We start from the raw sequence: 22,880 nt of genomic DNA on the forward strand, positions 1-22,880 counted from the left end.
TAGCCCGGATAGTGTTAACCAGATACGCGATCCGCACGCGTAATCTGGACCGGGACAATACAACAAGTCTCACAAATTCGCAATCAGACAATATTCTATAATTCGAATTAATCTTAGGCACAGACCAATTCTTACCGTATTAGGAACAAGGAAACTTTTAGGACCAATCAGCTCTGTGAACGTTTAATTAACTGGTTCATTTCTGCCCTATCATCGTAACGTAAAACTAAAATTCATCTCATTCTGGTCACTGAGAGCATTAGACCTGTGGTGGTTTGACTATAAACACCTCTGACCAGGACCTTGAGAGTCCTCCCGGCGCTAGACTTGCCAATGCCAATGTCCAAAATCTCGGAGATCCGGCTCTGCACATCCTAGTTCGAAAAGTCTGTCTCGACATCGCTTGGCCTGCCTCGCCACATTTTAAACGACCTTGGCTCGGCAGTAAACGTAGTATCGTGCAATGATAGAATTGGCCCCAAACAAAAACTAAGCATTTTGATAGCCTGTGCCTAACTGGGTAATGAGGACCCCTACGCGAGCGGGCTGGTCCACTTCCACCCGACCTCGCATATTTCCATGACCGCCAATCCAATTCTGTGATGGACCAACATCGTATCGATACCACATCTTGCCCATTGAGACTGATCCATCACCGCTTATTCACCACCGTGGGCACCACACCATCCTTGTCATGATAGTCCCCGTTGTTTATCTATTTTCAGCAAGCGAAATCTGTATCTCTGCATTGACCCTACCCCACTTTGTCTTTGCCATACTTTTTAGATCGTAACCGTCGATTGCATTACTTGCCAACCACTTTCTCATCGGGATCTGGGAGATGAAGTCGCCATGCCATCGGTGATCACATCATTCCCGCAGTTTAGCCAGCTGCCGCTGGAGCTGCGGCGGCAGATCTGGGAGGCTGCTCTAGAGGATGAGTCAGTCGGGCTTTGCATCATATCCAATGCTAGCACCACCAGTGCCAACCGGTCCCCACCGTTGGCGGATGTGGATCTACACACGCTGATGCATGTGTGTCACGAGAGCCGGTGCATGGCACAATCTCACTTTGGGTATACCATGCGCCGGGATCTGAACCAGACGTTTCTCGGCGCCTGCCGTGGGTTTCATGCAGGCCTGGACGTCCTGTACATCCCCACAGACCGCTATGATGGGTTCTTCGACTGGCGTTTCCTGGACAGCTGGCCTGCGGACAGACAGCCTCATCACATAGCTCTGGACGGCCACGAGGCACAATTGTCCCGTGGCGGTGTGGGCACGCAGGTCGCTGCACTCGTGGCATCTGGCCGGCTACCAAACCTGTCCAGCGTCTCATTGGTGTTTTCTGCAGAGCCCGCACCTGTGCCCGTGTACCACCCTGACAAGAACTACAAGCTCGTAGAGCTGGACGAAGCTGATATGGTATGGTGTGCTCTACCCGGTGGCTGCAAGTATGAGGATACGGACCCGCGACGAATTGCAGAGTGGTGGAAAGACTCGGTAATGAAGGCTGCCGTAGGACTAGCCCTAAGGCCTTTCGAAGTCATACCGAGGAGGATCTCGGTGAGACGATACGCAGATGCCGGCCCCAAGGGCTGGCTGTCTTCTACGCTTGGTGTGACGACTTCACGCTTGCGGCAGCTACTGATTTGAACTCCAAGATTACCTCGGGTGAACCTTCGTTGATTCACTAGTACGACTTTGCTAATGAAGTTGGTCCTGTCTGTACAATCCAACCTCTAGTATTTTCTCATTGTTGAAATTTATCATAACTATCCCTGGATCGTAGTATATGGCGTATGATTGTGTAGACCTGGCTTTGGGGATTTGGTCCGCATGGGTTGCCGGGAGTCGTGATATCATGGTGGGAGAACAATTCTCCGTTGTCGAGAAGATCACCGTGCGAGAGAGAGGTGTTTGCATTGCCCAAGTTCCCTAGCCGGCGGCGGCCGTGGCAGAGTGTAACTACCGGTTATAGCTGTGGTTTCCGGGCGCTGGCATGTCACCCTGGCAGATGCTGCCATGAGTTCGATATATGCCAAGGTCTCAACCATTCGAGAGTGCGTTTTGTGGGAGCTTGACGACGCAATTCTTCCATTCGTGAGGACTCTCCTGGTGCACTGTGCCGTCGCTTTCTTCTTTCTCTCATATCGTGCAGGAAGCAGGGGTGAACGTGCATGAACTGGTGGGAGCCAGTACATTCTTCGAGGAATCATTCGCTAGGGACTGCTCACCTCATGAAGTATCATAAGTGAATTCAGATACCGGAACGTCCTTGCTGTAACCGTCTGTATGTCCCCGTTGGTGCCCTTGAATGCCTGCCAGTCTTTCCGGGGGTCAAGTCGCTTTAGTTTTGACAGCCTTATTGTAGAGCGTTATGCCATTTCAATCCAGATTCTCAAAGTTGCGAAACTTTGCCTTCATATGCACAAACGCCTTCGGTTTCATCGTTTGTCTCTGACCGTTGACGATATATTCGTAGGGACTGCAGTCGCTGAAGTCAGTCATCCCATTTTTCATGCCTGCAACTCTGCCGTGGGCATCCTCATGAGACGCGGTCCTGCCGTTCTGCACGTTGCAAGCTAAAGATGTGATATAATTTGTAATTATTTATCAGTATTGGCTACATCATTATCGCTATATACGTAGATGAGTCGGGACGATCTGGCCTGGAGAAGGTTGATTCCCACTTGAAATCTGTGACCAGTTGTCGCACATATCTGTCGTGATATCTGTAACCTTCTTAGTCCGTTATGATCAGATATCAAAAGTGGAAAGAGGGTAAAACCAAAGACCATAACCTTGGCGGTCTTCTCAGATGTATCACGGAATCGCTGGTGGTAATTCTGCGGCATAGCGGATTTCTGCTCATTCTCCACATCGGTTTTTACGAAGCTGTAAAATATCTACGCGAAATCAAGATGGACAGGGTTCCATGCAAGGGACTTCTTGGCCGAACATGCCATGGCGATAGCGTCTTGGAGGATGGCATCCTATATCTTGACACCACTTTTGTCAACACGATCCGTGCAAGTCTTGTCAACCCAGAAAGACTTCTTATTGTACTGCCCAGACATCACAGATAAGACGGAGGTTTTGTTGAGCATGAGAGATAGGCAGCTGAATTGTCGCAGGAGTAGTAGTAGGAAAGTGCCGATTCGTGACTCCATGGTGGGCATCGGTGCGAAGTTTTCCGTGTATGTATATGGTTTCCTACACCTTTGTTCTTGACGCGAGTCCGGCGGCAAATACTACAAGGAAGTTGATGAAGAAATAGAAAATACAATTTGGATAATTGCCCACTATGATCTAGTCTTACGTGAGTAGTATATGGTTTGTGTAGCTAGTGAAAGATTTTATAGCAGGCGGCCAAAGCTTCGTGATGAACAAGAAGCTTCAAGTAAAATGAACTGGCTGTATCAACCAAGTGAGCCATGTCCACATATAATATTCAACGCTGAGGCAGGTACCTCATTGTCATAGCAAGGAAGTCACTCCTGAAAGGATCATGTTTGTAGCCTTCTGACAAACCAACAACGCCGCAAGAACAGTAGCATTCAGCCTCACACCCTGCCCTCTGGCCATTGATTTGTAGAGTCAAGCAACGTTGTCGATTTCCAGCTAGTGTAATCGCCGTAGTTGCTTGTCTGAGGTCCAGGGATTGTACCCAGCATCATCACTAGTAGCAGGTGTTGGTGTCGTGGTGTTGGGTCGGTGGCAATTGAGCTTCTACTGCTCAAAACTGAGGTCTCACGTCAATAGTCATTGACTGTTGCATTCGGAGTTGGTGCTGACTCAAGATTGGAATTTTACTGTCTTGATAACTGCCACCGGCAAGTTTGGCTTCAAGAGTGTGGAAGTCAGTAGAACAAGCCCATGAAAACACTGGACAATGGACTTGTTGAAACCAAGTTTCGCAGACAAAACTGCTCTATTTATTTAGCGCACTAAATCAAAGCGCCCATATCGCTTCGATTACTTTCCTCGACCTATAGTCTACGCCTTAGCACCCCCGAATTTGGTAAGCCATTCGCCATACGCCTTCTTTTGTCGGTCCTGGTCCTTCTTGAGCTTCTTCAATTGGCTCTTGGGAACCTCACTGCCGTCCTTCAACTTGGTAGGCATGCCTTCATCATCCCACTCGCTGTACTTCTCTGCCGCTTCGCCAGTCTTGTACATATCCTCCGGCTTCACCTTAGCCTTCTCCCATTTTTCTGCGTCTGCCTTTTCGCGTGCTAGTCGTGCATCCTCCTTTTGCTTTGCCTTTGCGGCTGCTTGGGCTTCCTTCTCTTGGCGTGCCGCAATCAGTTCAGATGTAGGGATAAACTTAACCAGAGAGGGCTCGTCCGGACGATCATCCAAGTAGACACCTACGTTAGTAAGATCGAAATCCCGGACGCGGTCACTGAGAGCAAGGATGGCCTTCTTGGTTTCCGGTGCTGCACTTGGTGCAATGCGACGCAGCTCGTCACGCAGCCTTGAGACGCCACGTAGATAGGGGTAGCCGAGTTGCTCGGGGTCCCTGTTACCGGAGCTGACTAGAGAGTCAAATTCTGAATCAGGTTTTTGCGAAAGAAGGTTTGTAATCGTGTCTGAAGATGGTAGGTTGAGTGATTGGACATCTTGTGCCACAGCCTCGTAGACAGCTTTATAAGGAGCGACTGCCGCTGTGGGCTCTTGGTTGGCAGCAGCAGCAGCTGATACCCAGCCAAGCCCGTCATAGGGGGCCTTAGCATTAGCATCAAGACCGAGTATGCCTATTATCTTGGTGACCCATCTTGCGATAGCTTCGAGTGATTTCAAATCCAAGTCAGACTTTTGTTCGCTAATGTGGATATTTGACTTTCGGATGACTTCGCCAATAGCGCGCATGACAGCAGGGGTATCAAAAGAGTTAGTGAGGGCCTTCTCTGTCTCTTTTTCGGCTTGCTTCAGGTCAGCAGCTATGCCTTCTGCCAGTGCATCGGTAATAGCGACATTCTTCATTTGCGAGCTAATTTCCGAGGCCGATCCTTTGGCCTCGTAGATCAGCGCCTTGGTGTTGACAAAAAAGTTCTGCAACTGTTAGATTAAATCCGAATGTGTCAAAGAGGTAAACTCACGTTTACTGTGCTTTCCCAATTGTCGGCAGCAGTTCTCATATCAGGCGAGATTTCCACTCCATCGTTCCAGCGGCCCATGAGGAAGACAATCCTCATGTTTCGGGCTGTGTATGTCGATTTCAATGCCTCTTTGATAGTTTGAAAGTTCTTCAACGATTTCGACATCTTAGAGCCGCTGATAGACAGATGGCCCATGTGCAAAAAGTTATTCACCCAATGATGTTCATGACCTCCCTGGCAATAGTAGGCCTCACTCTGAGCAAGTTCGTTGTCGTGATGTGGGAACGCAAGATCGACACCACCCGAATGGATATCCATTTGAGCGCCCAAAACATCTGAAGCCATGACTGAGCACTCAATATGCCAGCCTGGTCTGCCGTTGCCCCACGGGCTCGGCCAGTATGGTTCGCCAGCCTTGCTCCTCTTCCACAGAGCAAAATCGCCAGAACCCTTCTTGCCGCCGAGGTTCTTCGACAGTGAGCCCTCACCGTCTTCTTGCAGGGCCTTGTCGTTCCTGCTCTCTGGTCTGAGTCGGGCATAAGGGTTGCCTGCCTTTTCAAATGCCGAGATGTCGAAATACACACTTCCTTCAGCCTCATACGCGAAACCCTTCTGGACCAGTCGATCTACGAAGTCGGCAATTTGCGGCACATACTCGGTGACTCTTGTGATGACATCGGGTCTCAGGACGTTCAAGTTGTCCATGTCATCGGTAAATTCCTTCTCCATATATTGTGTAAGATCTGTGAACATGGTCTGGTCGCTCGTGTCAATGGTATCCTTGTGCAAAGAGTCCAAGTATGGCAAGAGGATTTCGTCGGCGGGGCCAAAGACGCTGTTGGCACTCATGCCAATGACTGCCTGCGTCATGTTGCTAATGTGCATCTTCAACTTGGCCTCGTCATCGCCAGGTTTGCCCTCCCCAGTGAGCGTGCCTCCGGCCAGGACATTTCCGTAGGCGGCATCCCGTCTCTGAATGTAGTTGCTGAGGTCCAACTCCGGCCCGTCGGAACCGGCGAGGAGCGGGAGGTTGCTCTTGGCGTAGGCCTGGAAAGCGGCTTTCCCTAGTCCTTTGACCTGTTCTTCGGAAAGCGCCTTCTTCCTCTCCAGCTCCAGCAGACGCTGCCTTCTAGCCCTGATGATGATCTTGTCGTCGATGTCGGTGATGTTCATTACAAACTTGACGTCGAAGCCAAAGTAGTCCCTGAGAATGCGGCGAATGATGTCGGTGGAGACATAGTTCCTGGCGTGGCCCAAGTGGGACTGGTCGTAGACAGTTGGACCGCAAGCATACCACTTGATCTTGCCTGGCTCGATGGGCTCGAAGGGGACGGTTGCGCCCGGCTTGAGGGAGTTGTGCAGCTTGATCGAGTCCATGGCGGGGATGTGGGCGATGCCTCTTTTTACGACGAGTTGGGGTCCAGGAGTGAAGATCTGACGCTTGACGAACCGCGAAAGAAAATTCATCAAGTAAATGAATGACGAGAATGGGACCTCGAAACGAGAGTGAGGATGCGAAAGGAGGCGTGTCACATATGAGAAAAGAAAGCCAACCGGGGACAGTGACGAGTATTCCTTATTCCTTTGAGTCACCACGACTGGGGTCACACTGCATCCCCCTACGGATTCTTGTGCAGCGCCCTGCAGCAAGGAAGGGGACCGCAATATCACAGTACGCTAAACTTATCATTCGTGTCTCTCATTGCCCGGTGGCTGCGCGGACCCGCCGAAGCCTCGTAGATCTTGGAGCCCACAGGGGTCCGTTGTCCTGCAGCCATTCGCTAAGTGAAGCCGCTAGAGGCGGGACAGCTGCCACTAGACTCACCCCGCGTTCACGGCACTCTCAGCCTCGTCTGAAATTTTTGGGGCTCGCGTCCACTAAGTCGACTGAGACTGAAGCAGCCAAGTGCGACGAAGTATTTTACCGGTCCATCTGCTGCAACGCTGGATATCGGTTGCGCCGTCGCTTCTCAACTCTGAACATCGGGGCAGGCTCGCGGAGGACGCTGAGATGGAAGAGGTATCGCCTTTTCTGAATGCCGGTCCTCGGACCAAGGCGGGTTCCTTGTCAATTGTGCATCTGTCGCGCGACAACCTGGTGCCAGCGGTCCTTAACGGCATTGCCGGCGAGGTGGACGGCTACGCAGAGGGCACTGTCATCAATACGAGATTCGGCTCATTCCCACATTCGACCCTTATCAACCAGCCGTGGGGTTCTCAAGTACGAGCCTCCATCGTCGACACGGGCTCCAGGGGCAGAAAACGCAAAGTCAGAGAGGAGACCGACGAGCCTAGTAACGACACCGAAGAAGCTGCGACTTCCGCCGCCCTCAAGAAGCCCACGACTGCCGCAAGTGGTTTCGTCCATGTGCTACCTCCGACACCAGAGCTGTGGACCATGGGTCTGCCGCATCGAACGCAAGTAGTCTACACGCCCGACTACAGCTACATCCTACACCGGATACGAGCAAGACCGGGCATGAGGATAATCGAGGCCGGTGCGGGCAGCGGCAGTTTCACTCATGCATCGGTGAGAGCTGTCTACAACGGCTATTCCAAGGACCCTGCCCAACGAAAGGGCAAGGTCTTCAGCTACGAGTTTAACGAGGCCCGTTTTCACGTCATGGAAAAAGAAATTGCGGCCCACGGCCTCAAGGATCTTGTGCAGATGACACATCGAGACGCTTATACTGGCGGCTTCTTGGTTGATGGAGAAAGCCCAGAAGCCGAATGTGTGTTTCTGGATCTCCCTGCCCCATGGAAAGCCTTGCCACACCTGTCGCGTAACCGGCCTGCTACCACACCTGCGAACGGCGAGGACAAGCCTTGGGTCTCTCCTTTGCGGGCAGACTGTGCAGTGCACCTGTGTACGTTCTCGCCCTGTATTGAGCAAGTGACAAAGACGGTTGATGCCATGCGGCGGCTAGGCTGGATGGAGATCGAGATGGTTGAGGTCCAACATAAGCGGATTGGTGTCCTGCGCGAACGGATTGGTTTGGATAACCCGAGCGACCGAGCCACGAACCAAACGCCCGGCGATGTGTCGGATGCGGTAAAACGTCTGCGACAAGTTGAGGGGAGATTCAAGGCGTTCCATGGCCGGGGACAAAAGGCCTCCAAAGCCGATGCCGATGGAGATGTTGATATGAACGACAACGACAACGATGACGACAACGCCAACCCCAACACTGCGACACCTACAACGAATGGGCCAAAACAAAAACCTGCAAAGGAGCAAAAAGCCGAAACCACAGTACCATCGCATATGCTCGGCCGCCTAGTACACCGTACAGAGTCTGAGATCAAGACACATACATCCTACCTTGTCTTCGCCGTGTTGCCTCAAGAGTGGTCAGAAGAACAGGAAACAGAAGCATACTCCCGATGGCCGTGCGGGCAAGAAAAGAAGGTCATAGGAAGCGTGGACAAGGAAACGCGCAAGCAAGAGAAGCGCGAACTGCTTAAGGGCAAGAGCGAGAAGAAGAAGCGGAAGACTGAGGCCAAAGCCGGTCGAGCATAACGAGAAGTCGCATGGACGACAGTGTGCATAGATATGGCGCCCGGTGATTCCTTGCATTTGATACCCCGAATTAGAGATAGTAACCGAGGCCTGTACGCACGTGATCCGGAAGCCGGGCTCAAGTATCTGGCCTGCAGTCAAAGGAGCCTCGCCGTCTACGGTCTCAATGTACCCAATAGTCAGGTCCGTGCAGTATGTACATGTTAGAAGAAACATCGTCTAGCCGAGCACAACGGAAACATGTTGCTCACTTGATAGAACTGTGGAATTAAAATATCTAGGGTTCGCAATCGAAGACCTCGTATCCCAGATAGCCCTCCGTTACCCAATTCTCACAAGAAAATGCGTGAAGCATTTCCCGAGAAATCGTCGCTGTCATGTACAGAACTGTGAAAAGAAAAGGGAAACCACCACCCCAGGGAACAAATCCTGGCAGCAATACATGCTACGGTTTCGTATCTGTCTAAATCCAAACATGTTGAGGGCGATTGCAAGATTTTTCCAATCCGAACTACAGATTTCGCGGAACACAATGAAGCTCCGCATGGGCGATATACAGTTCTGTCCTCTCCATGTGCGTGTTTGAATTTCGGTCGCACGCTTATTTGTAGCAATGATATATCGACGACATGTCACAAGTGGGGGCTGGGATGGGACCAAGTTTCATATGTAGTGTTTAACTGATTTGTTTATTCTTATTTATCTACTATACGACAAGGCCGTCAGATAGACATTTACCAGCGACCCTGGAGAGACTCGTGAGGCTGCTGCTGGTTACTACGTTCCTGGTTAGCTATAGTTCCGGTATACATCATATTGACGTGTGTACTTACGGGTCGTACTGGTCGTACTGGCCATAGTGGTCGTTGTAGAGGGACTCGGCCTGCTGCTTAGCGTGGCGCTTGGCCTTCTCGCGATCGAGGAAGTCAAGACCCTTGGTCTCGAACAGCTTGTCGACCTCAGCGCCAGCGATACCAGCGACAATCTCCTTGGCGAACTGGTGGTTGACGGGCTCGCCTGTATAACGTCTTAGCATTTGTGTGGTCTCATGGTGAAGGGCTGTGCTTCATGGCAGCATCGGGTTGTTCGTACCGTTCTTGCGCTGGCGGTCCTCGAAGAGCTTCATGGCCTCGAATGCAGCACCACCGGCAACAGCCTCGTGGGTGAACTTGGACTGATGCTCGCGGGGCTCGCCCTCGAAGTCGTAGACCTCGTCACGCTTGTCCTTGGCTTCGCCTTGATGAGTGTTAGCCTCAAGTCATAACTAATAGGGGCGTTTTTGCAGTGAATCTACGAACCGAATCCGAACATCTTGGAATATGTGGTGGGTTGTGTTGTTGAAGAAGGGTTGGTTGTTCGTTTTTGAGATTGTAATGATAGAAAAAAGGTTAAACCTCAGAGCCGGAGAAAGTTTGATCTTAAATATTACTCTTCCCCCTCCTCAAACCCCGCCAGCTCAGGCGGGTGGCCTCATTGTGTTTGCTTAACATAGATGGCCCAGGGACAATAGCGTCATGCAGCTATTGATCTCACATGTTTAGCTTCAGCTAGACAACCAATCGATCATGATCTACACCCATGTGGGCTGTACGTGTATCAGATCCAGGTTGATCAAGCTTGAGCTCCACGAGCTTCTGGCCACTTGAAGGGTGCCAGCAAGGCAATAGGTAAGTTGGCTGCCTCACGACTGACGAAAGACCCCTCATTGCATGATGAATTACGGTCTGTTACCGATGCTTCAGCCCCAATACGTAATGTGGGCGTGAGTTACAGGAGAGAGATGCCGGCTATGCGGCATTGGTGGGTCACTCCGATGCTTGTAAAGCTTGTTTTGCTCCACCACAATGGTATACCCCCTGAGATCTCATGAATATTTGTCCCACTCATCCCATTGTGTAGAAGTCAGGGGAATGTTCCTGAATTAGTCTCTTGTTGAGCTTAGCTCGCCAGAAGCAGTGTGCAGTATAGTTCAAGAATGAGTCGAGCGATATCTTTGTTGAAGAACGAGGTGATAAGATGCACCTTGGTGACTTGGATGAAGTCAAGCTCGATTTGCCAGGTCTATACCCGAAGCACGCAAGCGCTCACTAGTCATGGCATAGCTAACCCCACCTCAAGCTGGCAGTTTCGCTGCCTGTGCGATGTGACCGGCCCTGCCCGGCTGAAGCTCCTACATACGTAAGAACGAAAAGTTTGGACCCTGATGTCCAGTATTGCCGCTTGATGAGCGCAACGTCAAGGGTTAGAGCGAGACGTTCCACCAAGGCGGGTATTATCAGGGTCCATGTGCAGCCGCTGCCCTCATTTTCATGCTGAAGTAGCCGAGCTTCGTCATCCAGCTTCACTTGACATCAGACTAGACTGCCATGATTGAAATAGAGCTCGGATCCCACAGCGAGAACCGGGTCTCAACAATTAGTTGCTCACCCTGACGCCCCAATTTCATGCGTAAAAGCCCGTCTAACGTCCAGATCATTCGAGGCGGTGTAAGAAATGATGAACAAATTGTGCTGGGTAAATTGCATGACCAATATCGTCGCGCCTATCACTTAAATGCGTATCATGTATTCTCCAACCCCAGGGCGGGAACTGGAGTTGTTATCTCAGTTGCATGTTACACTGTTGATAAAACTGGTGAACAAGTATCTAATCGATATATGAGGTCATGCCCTAAACTAGGAGGAGGGCGGTCCGGATGCCACGTATTTTCTGGTCCAGAATCTGTTGAAGTTGTTGCTCCTCAGGTGGTGCGAAACTGTTATTCGAGGTCTGTATGATCGACCGATGTTCTGGTGGTGCATGCCAAGAAGCTGATACCCGTGGCTTGGCAATGCTTGTCTTCCTTTTCAGATGCACCTCATCTTGGCGCGGGGCTCTTCAGTCGGTCAGCTTCGTTCGTGGGGCCGTCAAACACCCGAAACCTCGTTTCTTTAAGAACAATACTCGAAAACAATGACTGATTCCAGATCTTTGGAGCACACTGAAAACACCCCATGGTAATTGAAGGCTCAGGCATCAAGAAAATAGCCTGAGAATTTGCTATGGAATCTAGAGGACACGCTGTGATTATGGAACCTCCGAAGCCGCCGGCGAATTCTGGATATGCAAGGTGGAGACATCTGAAGCCTCACTTTACCAAATGTTTAGGGTTAAATGCATAGACACATATCCCAACCTGTATCCCTACATATCACTGCTTCAGAGCATATAGCTATTCATGGCAGACGTTTCAATATTTGGGAGCTTTCCTAGAACCTGAAATGAGACCTGGGAGGGGACCGCAGTATCGACACCCCAGCTCCAGAGACATTCCAATATAAGAGTATTTTTCACGTTGAGGTCAACAGTTTTCGTTACTTACCGCCTCACACTGATTTCGGTGTGATTGATGAGTGAGTGACCTTCAATGTACGAAAAGACGCAACTACCTATGATAGAATGTGAACATCCTTGCATAAGAGCATAACGCCTATGCAGATGGTCATTTTGAGTAAGCATGGTCAATTGCATTGATATCCTTGACAGAGTGCGCTGAAATGCTGGCCGACTGGGGCTGTGTTCGTCGCAGCGTTCACTATAGGCCAGGCTGCAAGAACTCTTGATACTGTAGGCCTTCTGAATCCATTTCCACAACCGTCCAGTCTTAAAATGCTCCATCCATAAGGATATGGGCACCGGATTAGGTGAGATACGAATTTCACAGTCAACTCAGAGCTTATAAGCTCAGCGCGAGGTAGAGCTATTTACCAACCAGCCAACAGATACAGTGCGCGTATATGTGGGATTTCGGATCGTCAGTAGGAGTTGCATACTAGTCAACCAGCCATTATCCAATTATACGCTGAAGTGCATGCTTCTGTATGTACATTTTGATCAAGCCAATCCTTGCACGAAATGCTGGTAGCCTAGGCGCCACAATCGACTATACTGAATGCAGGCATTGTATAATGTATCATACAGATGATACCGATGTGGATCTTAAAAAAATGATTATTGCCTTCTATTCTTGATGAGTGTATCATCGGCTAGTTCTATTATGCACTCCCCGTGAACCCCAAATCCCAACGCCTGGTATCGATGTTTGGGCCGTTTCACATAAAATGGCTTTTACGTCATCCGTAGTTTCCTAAAACGCAAGAACGCCAGTCAACGCAATGGTACGATCCAGCATGACTTTGTAATCAAGCTCAAGTTGATGCAGAAACCACCGTCTTGACGGCCTCGCCTTCAGACATCTGCGGCTCAATCTCACCAGCCATCTCGGGCTCCTGGGTCTCGACATCGGTCTTGTTGGTGACGCCGAAGTCGCCAAGCTTGTCGCCCAAGCCGACGATGTCAATCCAACTCCAGGCCTCGACTCCGCTGTTGCCGTTGCGGTCAAATATGGCCTTGTCGTCGTGTGTGCCGTCGTTCTGGCCCTTGTTCTCGGCAGCCGAAAGCTTACCCTCCGGCGAGCCGTCGATCAGATCCCCAACCCATGTCCTTCCAATCGGCACATTGTTGATTCTTAATGCCTGAAGCATTGCTCGAAGATTAAGCCGCAAGACACGTTCTGGCTCGGCTGAGCCAAAGACCTTCTTCGTCAACCAGGGAAACAGAACACCGAAATCGGATTGGTTCAAGTGGGCCGAGTTGTGTACATAAAAGAAGTTGGGCTCCGACAGCTTAATACCGCTTGGGCGCTCGAACGCCTTGGTCTCCACCACCGCAGCAGATGGGTCAGGAGACAGTATCCGTGCTGTAGCATGTAGGTGTTCTTTCCATTTGTAAAAAGCATCAGACTCGATTGCCACCAGTCCATTGCCGCCAGGCGCAGAGGCATCGTCTGCATAGACTGGCAGCGGCAAGTCGAACAGGGTCTTTGTGCACTTCGCCAGAAGTGGAAAGCACCACATATCAAGCAGCATCGTAACGTTCTCCGGTGTCACCTGTCTACATATCGATGAGTCAGGCGACGGCTTGTATAGAGGCCGTGTCATATTGGCAACTTCTGGTAGTCGGGCGTAGTACACTGATTTCAGGAATTGCACCGCTGTGGTAGCGCCGAAACTGTGTCCGGCAAATATGATGCTTCCGGGCTGGTGTACATTCATGCGGCCGGCGAATTGATCCAACGAGGGCGTGCTTGTGTTCAGATTTATCTTCTTCAGACCCTGATCGATAGCGAGAACGGCATCGTGTATCAAACCCATCTCCCATAGTCTGATGCGTAACTGTGCGTTTCTTGCGTCGTGCACCTCGTCCGTGGCATCATGTGGTATCCGCTTGTATAAGATCTGGCGTTGCCTATCTTTCATGAAGTATCGGTTTTGTTCTGATGGTATCCGCACAAACGATGCTACGGCGCTCCCGTCTCTGTGCTCTGGACATATAACGACGACTCCGTGAGATGCTAGCGCACCAGTCACTTGCGAGTATGCATTGCGGTTGCCTCCGAGGCCGTGCGAAAAGATCGCCGTTGGCCATCGTTTGTTCGGTGTGTTCGGTTCGAGTAATGGCGCATTCTTGATAGCGGGTATCGTCGTGTAATGAAGATGTCTCGGTAGAAAGCTTGAGCATGATACAGACTGTCAGCGATAGCACAATAGTTAGCCAGTACTGCGGGTGCGAGTATTGACGTACGAGACTGCTTCAGCTAGCAAAGGTCCGGCTCCGAGAAACTGTACGTAAGCCGACAAGGTATGCCGTTGAGGTGCCGGCAGCCATGTAATTTTCTTTCCTTTCGATTCAGGATGGGCAGGATAGAAGATGCGGAAATGGACAGTTTCAATATTGGTTCCTTCGGGCGCCGGCGCAGGAGAATCCAATTCATCGACCGGGATCTCTACGTCCACCGTACCAACCTTGTACGGACCTGTGTACTCGGCGAAGGCCGGCACGGGGTTCAACTTGGACAGGTACGAAGCCGCCATGACTTTGTGGCTGCCAATTGATCGGCCACAAATATTCTATTCTCTGAGTTGTCGTCGCGTCGTGTCGCAATGCACGGCAGGGGCGAGCTGATGTTCGTCACGAAAGATGCGCACAGTCCACTTCTGGGCGGGACTGATATAATGCACGTGAAAGTAAGTCTATTGGGTATCGTGTGTCTATATATAAGAAAAGAAGGACGTGTAGTAGGCGTGGGTGAAAGGGAAAAAATGCAGGCGGATCAAAAATAGAGGCGACGAAAAAAGAATGGTCTTGTTGGCAAGCCTCGGTCGGAGTTGGCGGCCAAAAACGATCGAGTTGGCGAGTTGGCGAGTTGGTCTTGTGTCTGATTACTTCACTTGGACTAACGTCATGATGTTCTAAAAATGTTCGGTATCTAATGTGGTGTAGGCTGCAGGATAATTTTCAACGACCAACACCTCGAAGCACCTCGAAGCACAGCCCCTCCCCCCAACACAGCCAGAAGCACAATTCAAAATCCAATAAAATGCATACATAAACAACAGCATGTGTACGTGTGTATTTAAAGAAACAAATCATGCACACGCTGTTACGTCGAACGACCAACATCAGCGTCTCGTTTGGGGGCTGAAGAAAAATGATTGATCATACAGGTAGACCTCGGGTCGTGCCGAGGCATTGGATTCTAACTTAGACTAGTTGTTGCATCATTTGACATTAGCGCCCCCCCATACATGTCAGGAACGGGGCATGCCGCAAAGTGATTGCGGACTCGGACGACCGCCAGATTCTAGGTGCCACGATAGAACTCGAACATAGTACTTGATCATTCGGCCTATTTATGTATAATATATGTTGAGAGTCGAGGATACACTTCGCTTGGATTGGTGGAATATCACCTCTGTTCACTCCAGACGGTCTAGCATATGCTGCTTCTAAACTCCCTCTCTAAGTGCGTAAACGCTCAAACAAGTTGGAACCATCAATCAGCACTTAATGCTCATTGCAGTCGAGTGCCGTCTACTGGGTCCACTCGCCATCAACCTTTTCGAAATGATCCAAGAAACCCTTGAAGAACTTGGCCCCCAAGCCGGGGTCCAAAGCACCTGTGGTCGCGCGGATTGAGTGCATGCTTAATTGCGGCATGCCAGCATCAGCTGATCTCACACCCATCGTGCTGCTCAAACTAGGGCCGATGGTGCCGCCACTTCGGGAGTCGTTGCGAATCATGAATACTTGCGGCGTGCAGTCAGATAACTCGCACACTCGTGTTAGAATAGCCGTGGAAACAGCGTCTGTCGTCATGTGACCGTTGCTGTCGGCGCAAATGGTGATGCCCACGTTCAACCGCGGAGCATGATCGTTCAGGTACTTCTCGGCGAAATTGGGGTTAATGGCGTGTGTGACGTCTGCCGACACCAGGAAGGAGTTCGCATAAGTCCGACCAATGACGCCGCGGCCAAATGACTTGCCTGCCTCCTCTGACAAAGCCTCCACTGACCGCTCGATCACCAATGGCAAGAAGTCACCCTTGGCACCCTGACGGAGCAGAGAGCCAATTTCTTCGTCGTCGAAGAGAGCGACCAATTTGATGGTTCCCTCGTCATCGTTCAAGGTGGATGCCAGGAGACCCTCGAATGCTCCCCAGCTGCAAAGCTTGTCATCAATACGCCCTCCAGTGATAAGCTCCCTGTCTAAGCCTGCAACTGTAGCCGGCTGAAGGTCGAATAGCTCAAGTTCCCAGTTCACGATCTGAGAGTAGTCTGTGATGCCCAATTGTTTCGAGATCACTTTAACCAATTTGGGTGGCTGAGTGGCAACGAATGACCCGACAGGGCCAAGAGGCTTTGCAGACGATGAGTCAGCAGTGGGATAGAGATCCGAGTTGTCGAGTCCAATGATAGGAACTACTTGGGTCTCCTTGTTGTTCTGTCCCAGCATGCCCACGCCGAAATGAGGCGCGAGGGTCGGGATCTTGGCGATAGGCCAGTCAAGCTTAACGAGCTTGGTCGAGGTTTTGCCAGATTCCTCGCGAACGATGACTCGGCCGCCGATGCTCAAGTCGCGGTCCCACCATGTCTCGTTCAGAGCGCCGGCGTATGGGGCAACACCGAGCTGAAGGTATCCCTGCTTGTTGGGCTTCGAGCTGACGGGCTTGAGCTTCGCAGTGAGAGCATCGATGTGGCCGCCAACCATGGCGACGCCATTTCCGGGCTTGTAAGATTTCCCTATGGTCCATGCGATGATGGTGCTACCATTGCGAGTCGAGAAGTACTTGCCACCTGGTACTAATTTGCCAGACCAATCCTCACGCGCAGATAGCTGTATCCCAGAGTATTAGTCAACACGTGTCCACGCCCTCCTAGTGTGTGTTCTGACCTCGGTGTAGCCATGCTTCAATGCCTTCGACTTGAAGTAGTCCACGGCGTGGAAGACAGTAGGGTTTTCCTGTAAGAAGTCGCAGAACGGCTTTGTGTAGTCCTCGGGCTTGATTTCTCTGGCCGCTACGCTTCTCGGGTTCTCGTGCATGACAGATCGTGCTTGAGGCGGCGTCGTGGCCGGTGCGCTCGAGACGTTTGCGGCGGCGGCCATGCGCAGTGACATGTTGGAGCTGCGCTGTCGCAAGAATTCAGGCGTATGCGCTGTCATTTCTTATACGGGGATAATGCAAGTAGCTGGATTCACAAGAGAACTGTCGACTGAGATTCACAAGCGACACGGTGGAAAGACGATGAGAGAATGTGGAAGAAGTGTCTGAGATGTTGTCCACGAGGCATTGCGACCGACACCGACACCGCGGGCCAGCTGATGGATAAGGCGAGGTGAGGTCAGTCCTTATCGCCGACGGGCCCTGGAGCGAAACCCGTTGCTGGGGCATTTTAGCGCATTCTTCGTCATACAAGGCACTGAGCTGCCTATCTCGGCTTGGTCGTTTGGACAGACACGGTCACTCAATTCAATAACGAAATCAGCTCTCTTCTTCGACGCTGGCATATAGTTACCTAACAGTCATGCCTGATTCGTCATTGTTGAATGGCCAACGTGTTTTCTACCTTCAAACATTCGTACGGTTTATAGGACAGTCCCCAACTCCCCTCACATAATTCATGGCACTTGTCGCGCAAGGGAGTGCCATCACTCACTCGTGCCTCATCTCATCTATGGCCCCCTCCGCCATGCAAGGAATTGCATGCAATAGGGCGAATCACATACACTTCACCAGATTGTACCCCTCGAGTTACAACCTTGCTTCCATATATATACATATATTTCTTTCTTGTAATTCTCCTACAGCACAATGTCCATTTCTTGGAGGGTTATCACAGAATTTCTACACAAATCACAAAAGTTTCCAGACAGTGCATTGCAAATCAGTGCATTCACAACTATGATATATGTATACAAGACCCGAAGTATGAATTGGGGCGGAATCATGTAAAGGTACACCCAAATCGTCAGAGTGTTATATGAATGTCCTGCCTATCACATTGGCAGAGCTTCTGCGAGGGTCCCACCCCATCTCCTCGACGCAATAACCGCATAATCTAGGCGAGTCCCTCGCATCACTTAGTTCAATACTATGCCTCGAACTCGAATTACTGGTAAGTCGTTGGTTAGCAAAATATGACTGCCCACCCATTACTCAATCGGATTGGACGTAATTGCTGCGGCTTCTGCATCTGCATTACCATCGTCAAATTGCATCCCATTTGCCCACCACCGCAGGGACTAGATGCAGTCGCGCTACCTACGTAAACATTATACAAAAGTAGCAGCCACCCGTTCGTCGGTACCATTCATCACCAGCAAATCGTAGAAAATTTGGTCCATATTCACTCTAGTCATGGATCTTGCGATTTGTGCCGCAGTGATACTGCTTTCAGTTATGGCTATTTTAGATCAACGACATGGAATGGCCGTATCTCGTGGGAAAAGGCTGTCGCTCCTTGCTTGTTACAGTATCTTCCAGTCAAAACCTACAGAATCATAATATCTCTAAGATACGTTTCACCATTAAAGCACTTGCCAGATCCAAAGGTCTATTGTCTAATTCGCATCATTTTCTCTTCGGAAGCTTACTCAAACACACAAGAGCTCTTTTTTATTATTGTTATTTTTTAATTCTTTTTGCGAATTGATTCACATATACAATAGGTCTTCTCTTTTCGAGAAGCAGTTCGAGTAGTCAAAAGCATGGCCGAACGCAGACTTTATTCGACTCCTGTCCATTGCTGGCCAAGAACCTCTTAGTAAGCGATCCTTTTTCGACTCATTTGTTACTCTTTCTAGCACGTCTATGGTGGATATATCCAGCTTGAGGCTTGATGGTACGATTTGAGCGGGCTTAGTTATTGTTCCTGCGGGTGAGTTGGTCATAATTATCTAATGTTCTTGTGCAAACGAAAATAGTGAGTACTACAGGTCATATTCATGTCAAAAAGTCGATGTCTAGAAGACAGCAAGACATAATTCTTAACAATTCATTTTGTATCCATCGAAATCACCTTAGAAGATTAGTGAAGCATCACATTTGGTTCAATTCTGACACGAGACATCAATACGTGAGACTAAATCGGATGGAAGTGTGTGGCTAGAAGGACTTTTACGCTTAGTAACATATGCGACGTAATTGCTCTTTAATCTTTTTACCAAAATACAACGTACCTACTTCAACTGTATCAACTCGAAACTTATCCAAGCGTATACTGCTCTTAATTTTCACTCTCAAGATTCTACTTTGTTTGTTGCAATAAAGAATTCCTATAACTATTTATCGAAGAATGAGCCTCCTTTTACTTTGAATTACTAAGGATCAATCATAGCCTTTTAGCGCTTCATATGTAGTACAACATACTCCATAAAGTCCTGACCATCAGAAAGATTGCAAAGCCTCACCTATCTCGGGAAAGTCCAGTTCCTTGACAGTCTCGTCCCAAAGACGATCCATGAATATGTCGCCCGCTTCGGTATATTGGAAAGGATGAAACCTAGAACCAGTTAGCGCGCTGAAGCTTCTGTGCAGTCAACAAGGGAACGCGGCGAGGAGAGACGGGACATACGGATGGATTTCCCAGTCACTAACAAAGCTTCCGTGGCTTTCAGGCCCCCGAGCCACAGCGGCATCCACGTATCTCCATGCTGCATTGTTCACGGAGGTGCCCAACAGCGTCGCAAGCGGCCAGGCAAGCAACCTCATAACGACCGGAAGATCGTGGAAAAAGCCGGTGCCGGGTGTGAACGTCGGGTCCACGACATTGATGATTGTGTCTTCCGCCTTTATCATCTTGCTCAGCTGAAGCGTAAGCATCAGTACCAGTCCTTTGGTAGTATCGTATCTTTTCTTGGCAGTAGACGAGCCCCAGCTTCCGTGATCGTCGAAGGCAGGAAGTAGCGGCACCGCGTTTCGTTCGGAAAACTCGGCGATTAGCGCTGCGCCCGATGCCACCAGTGTAAGTCGGCCTGGGGTGCCGGTTGGGGTTTTTTTGAGCATCGGGAGGAGAAGCAAAGCGAGTAGTGCTGTGGACAGGTAGTTTACTTGGAACATTTCCTCGTGGCCGGTAGAAGTGTTGACTTCAAGCTTGATGTTCATAATCCCGGCATTGAGTATAGCTATATCCAGCCGAGGGAGTGTTGCGCACTTCCGGGCAAATGTGCGTATCGATTCGTAAGAGTTCATGTCAAGGTGCCACACATCAATCCTGGTGTTTGGGTGAAGCTTTCGCAGAGGGGCTGCGGATTCTTCTCCTTTTTGGGGCGTTCGTACAGCAAGAATCAGATGAGAAAGTTGAAGTGATAGCAAGAGTCGCCCGCATTCTAAACCGATCCCGGCGTTGCCACCTGTTATGATAGCAGTTTTTTGAGCAGTCGAGATCGCATGAAATGTGGGTTTGGGATTTGGTCGTATCTGGTGTTTAATGAATATTTTAGGAAACGTGTAATCCTCTGGTGCCAGGGAAAGCGAACCACTGGAAGCTGCCATGGTATGCTGGGATTTGAACTACTGGTTCGAGTGCAACCACTTGGAGAGGATAAATGGATCTAATAAAGACATATTGTGAGAAACATTTCACATGAAGCGTTGAGACATTACGCTTTATATAATTCTCTATAGGATGTTGATTTGTAATATCTTGTTTGGTTGTTCAGAAGCAATATTGATATTGCTGGAAGTCTAGATGCGAGGTCAACAGTTGATGTCTGGGGTGCGCCATAGGTCAATGAGCCTACCATCCAATCAGAGCAAGACGATGCCGAATGGGTGCTGCTCGAGTCCCGATGTGGAAACCAATGTGGTCGTCCCACTTATTTTGCTGTGCCGGAAATCTAATCTCACTTCCAAAGGCATCCACTGACTACGTATATCTAAAATATGTGTACATCATATGGAGACCACCTCTCACTAGCTCAGTACACCAACCAGACCATATTGATCTCCCAAAGTAGAGCGCTGTGATGCCACAGCAATTTGCCTTTGTAGCGACCGATGATTTTGCTAGGATTCGGTCCGCCGAGCGCCAGCTCATAAGACGCCATTGCATGCGGCAGAAGAACAAACAACCAGACTCTCGGCGTTCTAAGCGGGAGGCTGCTCGAGCGTCTGCGAAGTCTCCACGCAATCACTTGAACCAGGATGAAAGAAGTAGTCTCAGGCCAGAGCCGATTCCCATTGAAGCCCTAGTTGTATCTCACTCAGAGGAGTGCACGATGAGGGGGCAAAAGCAGGTCTCAAATCACGATCAAATTGCACCGCCGTTACCATCAGACTGGGCGCTCTTTGAGTTCCCAGAAAAATTGGATGTTGTGTCTCAAAAGTTGATGCATCAATGTACGTACTACCGTTAGAAGTGTAATGGTTAGGCTATTAACATGCTTTTGCTCCAAGACTATCTACGAAACCCGATCCGAGATATACTATATCCTTTCAATTACTTCGGCATCCTGATTGATTTTCACATGGATACATCATGGTGCTTTCGGACACTCTGCTCTGAACAGTTATATCTTCGCGCCATCTTACTACTAAGTTCTGCTTCTAACGACTTGGTACTACAACAACCACTATCGACCACTACATACACATTTCTTCGGTACACCATACCTGTTTTGAACAACCGGCTTTCCGATAAGGATGAGTTCAAACATGACCTGGTACTCTATGTTGTCAGTATCTTGGCGTCGATCGCCATCCTATTCGGCGACTTCAATGCTGCAAAATTGCACGCGACGGGTTTGTCGGAAGTAATTCGTCTACGTGGCGGCTTTGGAGAGGTTGACTATAATCCCTTGATACAGTTTTCGGTAGATCGGTACGGCTCTGTGGACTAGAATTGGTCAGTATCCTACTAATAGGTTATAGTCTGAACTTTTCGAGTTTGCTTGCCACTAAACTCTGGACACCACTCTATAATGCCTCCATCTGGAAAGTACCCATTTTTACTGCTGAGGTTGCGAACAGTCACCGTCTAGAAGGCATGTTGTGCGTCGATGGGCTCGTTGAAGCCGACGTGGCGCATGTGTTTCGTAACCTGCAGTATACTACGATACTCTTCAACAAGCATTACTATGAGAAAACACCGATGGAAGGGAGGTTCATTCGACAGTGCCTAGGCAACATTCATTCTACTATCGTAGAGCTTGAGGGCCGGCTCACAACCGAAATTTCCAAATGCCTTCGGCTGGGAATGATGGCATTCTTAGCAACAACGTTTCGGCTGCCGGGTTTGTGCGAGCAGCGCTACTGCAAATCTCTGGCAAATGAACTTCAAGTTTCGTATGCTGCGTGTATTGCTTCTATTCCAGACGTGGATAAGAGGATAGAAATATGGTTGCTTTTGATGCTCTTGCTTTCCGTAAGCGATACAGACAAGCCACAGATCTGGGCAAGTTGGAAGGCTACATCGGTAAATAAGCCGTCCTGGATTGAGATACGCAACTCCTTGAAGCAAGTTATGTGGATTGATTCTTTTCATGACGACCTTGGAAGGAAGGCCGTTGAGGCATTAAAGGCCAACTCATATTCAGGCCTCAAAAATGCAATTTTTTAAACACCAACCTCGAACGTGTTATCAAATGAAAGCAACTGTTGTCGCATCTGGGTATACCAAGTTTCTCTTATCGCAACAAGATGAAATGCAGACAAGGCGTTCGTCAGCGCATTGTATTTTACATCTAAAATAGAGCACATGAACGGAAAAGAACATCGTCAGCATGAAAAAGTGCATCAAATGGTCATGATTAGTCGTGTTTCTACGTAACCACTATAAGTCCAAAGATTACTCCACCCACCTAACAGCCCTTGTCTCCACTCTATCATGTGCGATTTACTTTTGTTCTCACATATTTCGCCCATCTATACCATGATG

General features: G+C 49.6%; 8 protein-coding genes across 8 annotated transcripts; 3 read left to right on the forward strand and 5 right to left on the reverse strand.

Moving 5' to 3' along the window:
* Positions 1-471: 471 nt before the first annotated feature.
* BKA67DRAFT_227515 (uncharacterized protein) lies at positions 472-1,777 on the forward strand. The gene has a single exon (XM_046095608.1). It carries the CDS (start codon positions 853-855, stop codon positions 1,654-1,656), a length of 804 nt encoding a protein of 267 aa, XP_045959416.1. The 5' UTR covers positions 472-852; the 3' UTR covers positions 1,657-1,777.
* Positions 1,778-3,999: 2,222 nt separating this feature from the next.
* BKA67DRAFT_515140 (tRNA synthetases class I (C) catalytic domain-containing protein) lies at positions 4,000-6,482 on the reverse strand (the record flags this gene model as incomplete). Its single annotated transcript, XM_046097702.1, has 2 exons — positions 4,000-5,058; positions 5,106-6,482. The coding sequence occupies 2 exons, from the start codon at positions 6,480-6,482 to the stop codon at positions 4,000-4,002; spliced, it is 2,436 nt and encodes an 811-aa protein (XP_045959417.1).
* A 634-nt stretch (positions 6,483-7,116) lies between these two features.
* BKA67DRAFT_534091 (S-adenosyl-L-methionine-dependent methyltransferase) lies at positions 7,117-8,625 on the forward strand (the record flags this gene model as incomplete). The annotated part of the gene is made up of 1 exon (XM_046099800.1): positions 7,117-8,625. The coding sequence occupies one exon, from the start codon at positions 7,117-7,119 to the stop codon at positions 8,623-8,625; it is 1,509 nt and encodes a 502-aa protein (XP_045959418.1).
* A 668-nt stretch (positions 8,626-9,293) lies between these two features.
* On the reverse strand, positions 9,294-10,024 carry BKA67DRAFT_559623 (uncharacterized protein). The gene is made up of 3 exons (XM_046102412.1): positions 9,924-10,024; positions 9,718-9,861; positions 9,294-9,642 (listed from the first exon to the last, which is right to left on the reverse strand). The coding sequence occupies exons 1-3, from the start codon at positions 9,934-9,936 to the stop codon at positions 9,455-9,457; spliced, it is 345 nt and encodes a 114-aa protein (XP_045959419.1). The 5' UTR covers positions 9,937-10,024; the 3' UTR covers positions 9,294-9,454.
* A 2,788-nt stretch (positions 10,025-12,812) lies between these two features.
* BKA67DRAFT_515880 (phospholipase A2) lies at positions 12,813-14,537 on the reverse strand (the record flags this gene model as incomplete). The annotated part of the gene is made up of 2 exons (XM_046097762.1): positions 12,813-14,175; positions 14,248-14,537. 2 exons carry the CDS (start codon positions 14,535-14,537, stop codon positions 12,813-12,815), a joined length of 1,653 nt encoding a protein of 550 aa, XP_045959420.1.
* Positions 14,538-15,331: 794 nt separating this feature from the next.
* Positions 15,332-17,329, reverse strand: BKA67DRAFT_227523 (peptidase M18). The gene is made up of 2 exons (XM_046095609.1): positions 16,897-17,329; positions 15,332-16,839 (listed from the first exon to the last, which is right to left on the reverse strand). The coding sequence occupies exons 1-2, from the start codon at positions 17,164-17,166 to the stop codon at positions 15,538-15,540; spliced, it is 1,572 nt and encodes a 523-aa protein (XP_045959421.1). The 5' UTR covers positions 17,167-17,329; the 3' UTR covers positions 15,332-15,537.
* A 1,925-nt stretch (positions 17,330-19,254) lies between these two features.
* Positions 19,255-20,698, reverse strand: BKA67DRAFT_227782 (uncharacterized protein). The gene is made up of 2 exons (XM_046095610.1): positions 19,578-20,698; positions 19,255-19,505 (listed from the first exon to the last, which is right to left on the reverse strand). The coding sequence occupies exons 1-2, from the start codon at positions 20,495-20,497 to the stop codon at positions 19,391-19,393; spliced, it is 1,035 nt and encodes a 344-aa protein (XP_045959422.1). The 5' UTR covers positions 20,498-20,698; the 3' UTR covers positions 19,255-19,390.
* A 183-nt stretch (positions 20,699-20,881) lies between these two features.
* On the forward strand, positions 20,882-22,598 carry BKA67DRAFT_559633 (uncharacterized protein). The gene is made up of 3 exons (XM_046102413.1): positions 20,882-21,343; positions 21,401-21,824; positions 21,875-22,598. The coding sequence occupies exons 1-3, from the start codon at positions 20,971-20,973 to the stop codon at positions 22,560-22,562; spliced, it is 1,485 nt and encodes a 494-aa protein (XP_045959423.1). The 5' UTR covers positions 20,882-20,970; the 3' UTR covers positions 22,563-22,598.
* The last annotated feature ends 282 nt before the right edge of the window (positions 22,599-22,880 follow it).

Source organism: Truncatella angustata (assembly GCF_020726525.1).
Source record: "Truncatella angustata strain MPI-SDFR-AT-0073 chromosome Unknown BKA67scaffold_3, whole genome shotgun sequence".
Classification (NCBI taxonomy): domain Eukaryota; kingdom Fungi; phylum Ascomycota; class Sordariomycetes; order Amphisphaeriales; family Sporocadaceae; genus Truncatella; species Truncatella angustata.